Here is a 13,089-nt window from a genome sequence, read left to right as displayed (position 1 = left end):
GTGCTTACTAAGAGTGTGAATGATGGCTGTGTTGAATCATGAAAAATGTGGCTCTTTCCATTAAGTCAAGATTCCTAGTTCTAACAAACTGTAAAATTTTACAATGTCATCCTCCCACCTGCTCCTTGTTTTGCCCTCTTTCCACCTTTCCCCCATATTCCTGTCTTTGTGAACATATACATATTTTTAAAATTGCTTTAAAGTGAAAATTGTTGTGGCATTCAAGAGAACAGCATGTGGGTCAAAGGACAAAGAGAAAGATACGGCTTAGTGACAGTAGACACCCCATAACTAGTTCCAGAATATTTGCTATTTAACATGGAATCTCATCAGCCTTGCTATGAATGAAATTTTTCAGAATGAATATTCTTTCCCTCCCCGCTATCTCTGTTTTGCCATTTTGTCCTTGCCTTGAGAATGAAATGAAATTGTTTTTTATGACCTCCGGTAGAGATGAAGATTCATTGTAGAATCTAACGCTTTTAAAACAAACAGTTTTTCTAACACTAGGATTATCTTTCTTCTCTTTGCAGTTACTTTCAAGGATTCCCGGATTACCTTCTGCATTCTAGAAGCTTTGCCTTGCTGCCTTAAACCATGGACATCGTTGGGTTTCTGAAGTCTCAGTTCATTTGCCACCTCCTTGTCAGTTATATATTTATAGTATCAGGACTTATAATCAACTTCATCCAGCTCTTCACACTAGTTCTCTGGCCATTCAGCAAACAACTATTCAGGAAGGTCAATTGCAGACTGGCTTACTGCGTTTCTAGCCGTAAGATATTTTTGTCTTTCTATTTTACTAAATATCTATGTTGGGGGATGGAGGGAATTCAAATGTGTAAACTATTCCATATTGCAGGGTTTTTTAAATGCTAATGCAAACCATTTTACAGAAATAATCCTTAGAAGAAAACACAAGAGCGTAAGGCATCTTTTTCATTTGCTGATTGAAACTCCCTTTTGCCCCCTCTTTGTTGGAGATAAGTATTTTTCCCCCCAAAGTAATGTATGTGCAGCTGTGCTGGAAGTCCATGGTGTTTAGGAAGGATGACCAAAAGACAGTTGCACTTTGGGCATGTAAGAGTGGTTTTCAGACTGTGTTCTGGGAAATCCTGGACTTCCTTGACAAATTCAATAAGTTCAGTAATTGCATGCTGACACAGCAGGGAGATCCCTTATCCTCTATTAGTGTCTTTACCCAGCAGTGCTCAGCATTCTAGGGCACAATGAAGTTTGCCAGAAGTAAATACTAGGCTTAACAGGCCTGACTGGTAGCATATCACTGCTTAACAAAAAATTAGTGACTGGCTCCATGGCATCTACACAAAACCAAGCAGGTGAATGTAGAAACAGTTTGCTGATGTTAGGAAGTATTGAAGTGTACCAGAAATTGCATTACCAGGCAGTTCCTTGGTGATTGGTAGAGGGTGCAGCATCACATGAGAATTCTTTTAAAAAATGCAGCCTCATGTACTTGTTTGAATTGACAAAGGGTACATCTAGGAATCACTGGAAACTCTATGGTAAAACCATGGAGTTTCTGGCAATTCCTAGAACTACCCTTTGTCACTTTGATTAAATACACAAGGCTGCATTTTTTTAAAAAGTATTCTTCTGCTGTTTGGAGCCGCGGCAGGCAACAGGACCTGGGGGTTTGGCTTGGCAGCCCTAACCAGTTTATAGAATGTATCACATTAATTCAAGGTGGGCATAATACTATTCCCTGCCTTTTTCATTCCCCATTTGGCTCAAAATATGTTTCCCTTGCCCAAAATAAGGTACTTGCAGGATCAGGCCCCCAAGGGTAAAGAATATTTATGCTTTAAATTGTAATTATTGTTTATGTTGATACATTATGTTAAAAATAAAACTTTTAAAAATGAAAAAAGAATATTCTCTGTAATATGGAGGAGTGTATTATGTGAAAGGTATAGGTGAGTCATCCATAGGTCTCAGTTATACATCCTATGTTGCAAGCTCCACCAATCTATGTGGGTTTTACATTGAATGAATCACATATACCTATTGCAGTTTGGCTTGAAATCTGGATGCTAATGAAGGACATTAACCTGCCTATTCTCTCCCTTCCCCTGTAAGATACATAAGTCAAGTTGTTCTTGAGTCTAGATCAGAATCTCTTGCACTACATTCTAGTAGGGAGACTTACAGAATGAAACAATTACCTTACTAATATGAAATATTGCATCAATTCCAATCCCTCCCCCAGTCCTCTGGGACTGTGATATTCTATAGAATTAGTAGATATTATTTGTTTCGAAACAGTAATATTCCACTGAACTATGTTCTGTGCTGCTCCCTACATTTTAAAAACCACCATCTTTTACAAACAGTGATACTTCATTGGAAAGTTGGGAGGAATGGAAACGTTTCCATATGTTTTGTATCTGACTGCAGGCAAGGAGACAACACAAAGCAGGATTTTTTAACGTTGGGTTTTATTCTTCTGTCCCTCTTATAGTCCCTGCTCTACTTTCTCTTCCATCTTTCTTCCTCCACTCTGCTTTTCTCCTTCAGTATGGAGAACCCTAGTCTGCCCAACAACAGACTACGGTCTCCGTAACAGAACAAACATGTAAATTTAAACAAATAACTTGCAAAACAGCTATTAAAACACACCAATATTTAATATTCTTGAGTGGTTTTACTGGAGTCCAGGCGATGAGAGCTTCTGTGTGTGCCCATGTTCTCTCTTCCCCTCCCTTCAGTAAACTTGCAAGACTGGAAAGCAAAATGATAGATTTGCACCATAACTAGCATTTCCTGTCCAGGAAGAACTTCTGGCACCCATGTGGATTGCATATTACATGCAATTTCTGCCCCTGCCCCCCTTTGGGGTCTTAGATGGCTTTAGGGAAGGATTTAACACGCTCAGGACTTGATTCATCCTGGCCATTACAGTGAAGCCAAGCAAAAGAGAATAGAATTGATGGGCAGTAGTACATTTTTTAAAAGCCTCAGAAGGCATATTAACTCTGTAGCAGCTGTCCTGTCCTTAAGCCCATCTCTTCTTGTTACATTGGCTTTTCCTCTTGTTTGCTGACAAGCAAGACAGTGCTCAGGTGGGTGCCTGTTTGTTTAGAGATGTGTGCTTGTTCATTAGGAGACTTTGTTAATAAAGGATTCTAAAAACTGAAGAGACGGTTGGAGGCTTTGAACTTGTAGCCCAAAGGAATGTGCTATTTACTACTGTCCTTCGGATGGATTATTCTAGCATTACTAAAGCCTTATTTGCGTGAAAAACTTGTGTTGTGGATAAAAACTGATACTAGAGAAACAAAATCAAAAATAGATTTTAGATTGAAGTATGGGGAAAAAATTGAAAGACCTTTCAGATTGGCATTAAAATTAGTGTTTCCTCTTATTGTTAATATATGAAAGTATATATACTCATAAACTCTTAAAACTGGATCCATGATTTTCTGTTAAACTAGGGTTGCCAGCTCCAGGTTGGGAAATATCTGCAGATTTTGGAGGTGGAGCCTGAAGAGGGGAGGGAATGCAATTGGGTCTAATGCCATAGAGTCTACCTTTCAAAGAGGCCCTTTTCTCCAGGTGAACTGATCTCTGTTGCCTGGAGATCAGTTGTAATAGTGGGAGATCTCCAGCCACCACCTATAGGTTGGCAACCCTATGTTAAACACATTAATTACTGTTATCTAGACAAGCAGGTTTTAATTCAGTTAGGAGCAGCAGTATCTGACTCAGGCAATTACAAATGAGATACAGATGGACATGAATTGTATTTGTTATAGTGAGAATTTAGGAATCGGTGACTATCAAAACAGCATGTGCACTTTCCATGTCATGTAGAAACACTCTTATGCTCAGCAGTAAGTAGTCCTCAAGGAAATGATCTTTCTTAGTATCCTTAGTATGTATATGAAAAGAGCCAAACAGAAATCTTCAATTCTGTAGTGCAAAAGGCGTGTGGGTGACATTCGTGGGAAGTATAAAAGCTCTGTTTGCTTGTAAACAGATGTTTCCTACACCCTTGACACTGAGAGACACTGTCCTTCAGTGTTACTCCTCTGAAGATGCCGGCCACAGTTGCTGGCGAAACGTCAGGAAAGAAAATTCCAAGACCACGGTTACACAGCCCGGATAACCTACAAGAACCAATGAACTCTGACCGTGAAAGCCTTCGACAATATTTAGATGTTTTATATGTTTTATATTTTGTATGCATGCTTGTTCAGAAAGTGGGTTTAAATTTATATAAAGACTTCAAATTGCCTTGATGTAAATCAATCCTCATTCATATAGCTGAATGCTAATGTAGTCGCAGTTGTAGTGACGGCTAGTGTTACAAAGTTCAGTGCTGGTAATCATAAGCAAGACCGGGGTGAAAATGCATGGTCGCTTTATCCTCCTTTAATCCCTGTTTCAGCCAGGATTCAACGCATGCGTTTTGCCTAATGTGCGTTCGATCCTGGCTAAAACAGGGATTAAAGGAGGATAAAGCGACCGTGCGTTTTCGCCCCAAGTGTTCTTAAGGGATGACGCTGGGATACATTAGCGCAGAGATGTGTTGTAGGAGTACTTTTCATGGAACAGCTTATCCCCTGTGAACAGGGCCCCCATTTTGCTGATCTTTCAGGGGACATTTGACCACAGGTTTACTTTGAGGTAGTGGCTGTAGGCTTACCAGGTCCCCCTTCTCCTTCAGCGGGAGGTTTTTGGAGTGGAGGTGTGTGTGTGTGTGGGGGGGGGGTCATGCGCGCTTGGAAGTGCTGCATCACTTCCAGTTTATACCCAGAAGTGCTGCATTGCTAGGGTTGCCAACCTCCAGGTATAGCAAAACGTGGTCACATGATCTAGACGACGCGTCCTTTCTCTGCATGGCTATGGAATGACTTGGAGATTATCCTTTCAAGCCTGTGACTTACCTATATAAAAAAAGAAAAGAAAAAGATTCTTTTGTATTATATTGACTTTAGTCAATGTGTGAAGATTGATACATCATTGTTAAGACTGAAACGTTGTTGCTTATTCAACACACAGGCTGATACTTCTATATATTTGTGCATATTGTATATAGTTCTCATTGTTACACTTTGTATGCTTCTTGTCTTGGTGTCTTTTTCACGTCTGTCACTTTAAATATAGTTTTTCATGTTTATATAATATATTTTGTTGTGCTGTTCTTTTGCTTGCAACCTCCAGGTAGTAGCTGGAGATCTCCTGCTATTACAACTGATCTTCAGCCGATAGAGATCAGTTCACCTGGAGAAAATGGCCGCTTTGGCCATTGGAGTCTATGGTATGGAAGCCCCTCCCCTCCCCAAAACCCACCCTCCTCAGGCTCCACCCCAAAAACCTCCCGCCGATGGCAAAGAGGGACCTGGCAACCCTATGCATCGGAAGGGGCCTTTACCACTCAGACGGTAAAAGGCTGTTGCAATGAGGCACTTCCAGGTGTAAAACTCATCACAAGGGGCCGTTTACCACTCCAATTCCCAGTTTACCACTCCAATTCCCAGTGGTAAAAGGCCCCTTGTGATGCATTTACACCCGGAAGTGCCGCATCGCAACTGGCCTTTTACCACTCAAACTGGGAGTTTGGTAAACGCCCCCTTGCAATTCGGGGCTTCCGGGTGTAAACCGGAAGTGACGTCACCATGGGAAGGCGCACATGCACACGTTGCCTGCCAACCCTCAGCTGGTCGACGGGCAGCCAGGTGGATTGGCGGGGGTTTGCCCGCCGCCACCTGGCACTTGGCAACCCTAAGTGGCTGCCTTCTGCAAGGCTAGGTGCAGCATTACTCCTCCCTCTCTTTTGAGAAAGGCCCTGTTAAAGGTGTCTGACTGTAGCATACTCACTCCTTTTCTCTTGGAAAGTAACTTGGCCAGGAGGGACACAGGTTCCCATTTTCTCAGCAAAACACCCCCCCCCCCATTTTCTTATTTTTACACCCACACTGCTCTTTCTGAAAAACCATTATGCTTTCCAACAAACAAAAAGTATGGACCCCAACAAAACATACTGGCTTGGTTTCATACCTGGTGGTGATGTAAGAAAGTTAAGAAATTCTGGATGGATAACTAATTCAGAAATGTGCAAGATTCTAAAAATGGACTTTCCTCTAGACCCAGAGACAATGCTTTTAGGAATATTGCCAGCAGCTTTGAACAAAAATAATACAGAACTTTTCAATTATATGATAACAGCAGCCAGAGTTGTCTTAGCATCCATGTGGCAGCAAGAGGAAATCCCAGAGACTGATAAATGAAGAGAGAAAATGGCAGAATTTGCAGTGATGGCTAAGTTGACATATTTGCTGAACAAAAGACACCTGGGGGAATTGCAAAGAAACTATTATGATTATGCGAAACTACTATGATGATAAAGTTAAATTTTGGCATGGCAAATTTTATATTAATATAGATTTGTAATAGCTTATGGATTGTATTTTTATTGTTTGGATGGAGTAGTTAGTATAGCAATTTTAATAATGAGTAGTTCTAACATAGAAGGATACATTTAGGTAGAATGCTTCTGAATTAGTTAAAAGATGAATGGCACTAGGTATAGAGTTCATAGTATGATGAGTATTGGCACACTTAGGAAGGATGGAATGGCTGAATATATGTTGTTGTATGTATGTAAAACTTGTTTTGTTTTCTTTTCGTAAAAAAATAAAAATTTATTTTAAAAAAACTTACTGGCTAGAATTTTATGAACAATTTCCATGCATGCTAGATTGTTATGGTTGCCAACCTCTAGATGGTTGCTGGAGATCTCCTGCTATTGCAACTGATCTCCAAGCAACAGAGATCAGTTCACCTGGAGAAAATGGCTGCTTTGTAAGATGGACTTTATGGCATTATACCCCATTGAAGTCCCACCCTTTCTCCCAAATCCCACCTTCCTCAGGCTCCACCCCCAAAATCTCTAGGTATTTCCCAACCTGGAGCTGGTAACCGTACAGATTGGCTCTGAGCATGCTTCATGAGCATGCTAGCATTTCCATTTGTGCAAGGTTTATTGAAAATCATTGATATTTTACAAATGGAAGTGCTAGCGCAAGAGGAAGCATGCTTTATGGCAGCAGTTTTCCAGCGTGCGTGGAACTTGTTCATAGGATCCAAGCCATTATCACTAAAATGTTCCTTTGCATTCAAGCAGAGACTCTTGAGAATGGGTTGCTCAACATCAGGAAGCTGCTTTCTTGAGGAGAATTTCAGTCAGAGAGGAGGTCCAGATCCTTGAAATTAAAGAGCTGTATGGTTGCTATGTTAAAAAATATGGGAGCTACCCAGATTTTACTAGGCTTCTAGATCATATAGCATTTGGGAAACATTATTGGAGTGAGCTTACACTTCCCAGGTTATTTTCCCCAATTGAGGTGTCTTTTATGTTACAAACAGCATTTTTGATTGCAGTGGGGACTACACTACAGAATCTGAGGATGACAAACCATCTCTTAATGATGCTGTATGCTGCCAACAGGGCTAAATTGCTTGCAAGCCTCAGAGGTGAAGAAAATTGATATGTTCCCTTCTTCTGTAATGGAGCAGAATGAAAAATTGTCACCAGAGTAGCAGCCTCTTGTATGATTTATAAGTGGAAATAAGAGCCTGCTGAAATGGACATTAGACTTCCTGAAATGTTACTTGAAACATTATTTGCAATCTCTCTCTTCTTAGCCATGGGCTGTTTCCACTGGGTCTGCTGATCTCTTAACTGCACAGTATTTGCAGTCGAATTCTCAATGTGCTATGCAGGGGCTTCCCCTCCCCCCCCCAAAGAAATTCCAGGAGTACCTTCTGATCAATTATGCATCCCCAGCAAAAATGGAGAGCTTCTGGACCAGTGGGGGAGTGGTCACCAATGTTGTCATTGTAACACGGCTTGCCACTCCTTTCTTTTATTTTTTTTGTTCACGCATGCGCACTAGCGATAAATTGTGAGATCGCCACCAAAAAACACAGCACACATGTGAGTCCCTCCCCCCTGAAAACTCTGCTTTATAATTGGCTGTAGTGTTTTTTTAGTGTCACCAGCCCCCTGCCAGCTAGAATCTCTCTTTTAGTCCTCTTTATGTAATTGAAAGGAATGATGGAGGGTCCTGCAACATTGGAGTACATGAAGAAACCTATTTCCTTGAGGCCCTGTTTCTTAGCAAAAGCAAATATGTTTAATCTCAAAAGATAAGTGAATAACATGTAAACTATGTGCAAATTATCTGATTTAGAAATCTAGGATACAGCAACTTGGGAATACAGCTCACTTCCATCTGTGTTGAACAGCAGATAGACTTGGTCTTACTATTTCTGTAGTAGTAAGACGCTGTTTTAAAGGAAATGGGTGTGCCACTACATCTGATCGTTTTGATGTGCAACCTGTACTCTGGACAAGAGGCCACAGTTAGAACAGAATATGGAGAAACGGAATGGTTTCCAGTTGGCAAAGGTGTTAGACCAGGAAGTATTTTATCTCCCTGTCTCTTCAACCTATATACAGAACATATAATTAGGAAACCTGGATTAGATTTAGGTGGAGCGAAAGTGAAGTGAAAATTGGAGGGAGGAACATTAACCATTTGAGATATGCCAATGACATTACTGGCAGAAAATAGCGAAGACTTGAAATAACTACTGCTGAAAGTTAAAAGAGAATGTGCCAATGCAGGACTACAGCTGAACATCAAGAAGACAAAGGTAATGACTACAGGAGAATTATACAACTTTAGGGTTGACTATGAGGAAATTGAAATTGTTGAAGACTTTCTATTCCTTGGCTCCATCATCAACCAAAAGGGAGACTGCAGCCAAGAAATCAGAAGGAGATTGAGACTGAGGAGGGCAGCCATGAAGGAGCTAGAAAAGATTCTGAAGTGTAACGATGTGGCACTGGCCACCAAGATTAAGTTAATTCATGCCATCATATTCCCTATTACTCTGTATGGGTGTGAAAGCTGGACATTGAAAAAAGCTGATAGGAAGAAAGTAGACTCCTTTGAAATGTGGTGTTGGAGGAGAGTGTTATGGATACCCTGGACTGCCAAAAAAAACAAAAAAAACAAATCAGTGGGTTATAGATCAAATCAAGCCTGAACTGACCCTAGAAGCTAAAATGACTAAACCATCGTATTTCGGTCACATTATGAGAAGACAAGAGTCACTAGAAAAGACAGTCATGCTGGGAAAAGTTGAGGGCAGCAGGAAAAGAGGAAGACCCAACAAGAGATGGATTGACTCAATAAAGGAAGCCACAACCCTCAATTTGCAAGATCTGAGCAAGGCTGTCAAAGATAGGACATTTTGGAGGACTTTGATTCATAGGGTCACCATGAGTTGGAAACGTCTTGATGGCACTTAACACACACACATACACACAAGACGCTCTTTACACATTATTTCAGCCACATGGGAGCCACCTATTTACGAGTCACTCCTGCAGTGTTGTGAGGTTATTTAAATGACCAAGTCACATGGGAATTCTTTGGGTCTTTTCCAGGAAATTGTCACCATGCTCCAAAAGGCACCAGATGTTTTCCCTCTCACTGCACCTCAGTTGCATGAACTTCCTTTCTCAGTGCTTATGGAATATCCAAGTTGGCTTATAAGCAGTGACTGACACTCCTAGAGTTACGTTCAAAGCCGTTAAAGGTTTTCTTCATAGATCAGTTCATAAAACAAAAGCCCAAAGCTGTTGTGCAGTCTCCCTCCTACCCACGGTGAAGAGAGTTGGAGATGCCCATGCTCCATCTTCTGTTGGGACTGAATTCCAACCCTTTTGCCTCAGTGGTGTGACCCAGGTTTGTGACCCAGGTTGCTGCTTAATGAGGATCCAAACCTTCCTGATAGGACAAGAGTCCTGCTTAGCATACAGACAAAGGTTGCTGCTGGCACGTCTTCCTCTACCCTCCTTCAGTGTTACAATTCAAGAGATGAGAGGAGGGAGCACATATTTCCAGAGCTGCCTCAGAGTCTAGTAAGCCCGATTGAAAGTAAGGTGCTTGCATCCGTCTTTAACTAGATTTGTGGACTAACCCAAATGGCTAATTTCTGCTTTAAAATGCCAGTTCACCAGAAATGTTCATTTTCAATTATTGAAGCCCCGCAAAGCAATCTTGTAGTTGAAATTTCCCTTCTGTCAAGAGGCAGGCTGGAGTTAGACCTAAGAATCAGCAGTAGAGCAGGTTCCTGGTGGCTATGCAAGGGAGTGATGTTTCTCCTCCACAAGCTGCTTTGATTGTAGGTGCACTTAGCATTCAAAGGAAACCAGAGGACCACAGCACTTACTTGGTGTGAACAAATGCTTGGGGTGGGGAGGTTAGTTGCCTTGGCTCCTAATCTTCTTCATAAATAAATAAAGACAATGCTAATAACTGTTCTTGTGTGTTTCAAAGGGATGTTGTTACACTTCTGGATGAAGTTACATTGTACAAATTATGACTTGTGAATTACTTTTTAGAGAGAGAATGTAATATCATTTTCCAGTGCCTGGAGAATCTACTTGGTCTACATCAGAATATTAGAGAAGAGAAGAAATAAAGTTCTGTTATTGTCGAAGGCTTTCACGGTCACAGTTCATTGGTTCTTGTGGGTTATCCGGGCTATACCAAGACCACGGCTACACAGCCCGGATAACCCACAAGAACCAATAAAGTTCTGTTGTTTGTATGTCTTTTTCCTCCTCCTCTTTAGGCAAAGAGCTGGTTTGGGGTGGGGGAAAACAATTTTACAACACTGGAAGGCTAAGAAATCCAACCCCTAAATGGAACAATGGTTAGGAAGAATAGGCATTGGAACTATTTCTTTCGAGGATTTGACTGTCTAAACATGGATGACCTAATGTTACTGGGACTAGAATTTGACACACTTTTCCTCAGTATGTGTATTGTGTAGTGTGAAATGGAGACTAATTTACCTAGGATAAGCAAATTGGACTGGCACCATTGTTCATGAGCGTAATTCATCTGGTACTGAGAATGAGCAGTGTAATAGGCAAGATGTAGATGATGCCACTTTATTCAGGATGGATGGATGTTGCCTTTCTCCCACCTTTGCTTGTAGGCTTTCCAGAACCATGTGGTGGGCTCTTGTGGGAAATGGTATGGTAACTAAACATATTTAAAGAGACGTTTGGTTTGGTTAAAGAGACATTTAAAGAATATGCCCCTGAAGATGGACAAGAGTCCTCTGAGAGGATCATCTAGCACAATCTGCACTTCTTTTTAAATGGTGAAAATCATTTGTTTTAGAAATACTTCTAATTTGAATTCCTTTACTGGTATGTACTGTGATGCTTGGTGTTCTCTCTCTCTCTCTCCCCCCCCCCCCCAGATACCATGCTCTAGTATTTTTGGTATTTTAGTATTTAATACGTAGATGGTTGGGTATGGTTCATTATTTTGTATTGCTTTTGCAAACTACTTTCGAGGTTCTTTTTAGACTGAAAGGCTGCAACAGCAATATTTTAATCAACAAAAAGTAGTAACAGCAATTAAAGGTTGAGGTCTGGTGTCTTTGGGTCTTCATGGTTTTTTCATCCCCTGGAAAATGGTGGTATAAGCAAAACATGATATTGCTACTTCATGCATAACTTTTCTTTAGCATTTGTAATGAATTGCTTATGACAACTGACGCAGCTTTTCAGGATTCCAGTAGACTCTTCACTCATATGGAGCTACTGCAGAGTTTAAACAATTTGTATGATTTATACAGAATGATTTGTTAATTTTATTTATTTGTTATTTATAGTCTGCTTTTTCACTGAGGCTGAAGGCAGATTACACAGAATGTAAATCAATAGGATGATCCATTCTAATCTCAGGCGTCCCAAGCAGCACTACCTTCCATCTTAACTGGGTTCTATTTCAATTTGAACACTTTTAGTTCTATTTCAATTTGAACACTTTTACCCACAGATGTCAGGCAGTGGCTCAAAACCACTACCGCATCACCAGGGCATTGGGGGGTGGGAGGGAAGGAGAGAAGGAGCTGGGATAATCAGTATACTGATGACACCCAATCCAAAAATTACAAGTGATTTCTCCTAAAGGCTTAACCTGGAGGGTAAATAACATGGGGGATCAGACTGTGCCCTGTTGAACCTCACAGGACACCCACACTGAAGATAACTGAAGGCTGTAGTTTCCTAGGCATGCCATCTATGTGGCGGTGGTGCTGAAAAACAATTTTCAATAGTCAGATATTGCAGAAGTTCAGTTGATTTGAGCAAGAGCTATGATAATGTTGGGCAAGATGACAAAAATTATTTTATGACTCAAAGATTTTTGAGAACCTACATTTTAAAAAATCTAGCTAACTATTTTGAGAGGGAATTTCAGATTCTAATGTATTTGCGAAAAGTGCTTCACTTTATTGTTGAAGGCGTTCACGGTCAGAGTTCATTGGTTCTTGTAGGTTATCCGGGCTGTGTAACCGTGGTCTTGGTATTTTCTTTCCTGACGTTTCGCCAGCAGCTGTGGCAGGCACCTTCAGAGGAGTAACACTGAAGGACAGTCTCTCAGTGTCAAGTGTGTAGGAGAGTAATATATAGTCAGAAGGGGGTTGGGTTTGAGCTGAGTCATTGTCCTGCAAAGTATTAAAGGTAATGTGCAAATCATTGTCCTGTAAGAATCAAGATAATGTACTAATGAGGGTGTGGTATGTTAATGTGGAACCATTGTATCCTGAAGTGATCTGTTAACATGTGGAATCCAAGGCTAATCCGCATGGCTATTGTGGTCTTTGTTAGTCTGGAGGTTTTCAGGACAGGAAGCCAAGCCTTATTCATTCTTAAACTCTCTTCTTTTCTGTTAACAGAAAAACTGTTTAAGATGGCACATTGATGGCATAAAGTACAGTTACATCATTCTAAATTTATTAAATTCCATGTATTAAGAAGGGTGTAACTCTGTTTAGGAGTGCACTGTTGACCATCTCAAGATCAGACTAACAATACATGTCCCGGTAGCAGCATTTGTTGCATAACCTCTGAAAGCAACTAATCAGTGCTACTTACTAGACACATCGTATGTCTACACACCTGCATTGTGGCAGCTATGAAATGCTGACAAAAATTTATTGATAATGTTGTGGGTTGTAAACTGA

The 13,089-nt window shown here is 40.7% G+C and overlaps 1 protein-coding gene across 1 annotated transcript in view; it reads left to right on the top strand.

Moving 5' to 3' along the window:
• The first annotated feature begins 567 nt into the window (after window positions 1–567).
• The window catches only part of AGPAT4 (1-acylglycerol-3-phosphate O-acyltransferase 4), a 63,993-nt gene continuing 51,471 nt past the window's right edge, over window positions 568–13,089 (top strand). Inside the window, exon 1 of the mRNA XM_056852986.1 lies at window positions 568–775. Coding sequence (XP_056708964.1) covers window positions 598–775 — 178 coding nt within the window. The 5' untranslated portion in view covers window positions 568–597. The remainder of the gene's footprint in view (window positions 776–13,089) is intronic.

Source organism: Euleptes europaea, chromosome 7 (assembly GCF_029931775.1).
Source record: "Euleptes europaea isolate rEulEur1 chromosome 7, rEulEur1.hap1, whole genome shotgun sequence".
Classification (NCBI taxonomy): Eukaryota; Metazoa; Chordata; class Lepidosauria; order Squamata; family Sphaerodactylidae; genus Euleptes; species Euleptes europaea.
This window is presented reverse-complemented; position numbering and strand designations above follow the sequence as displayed.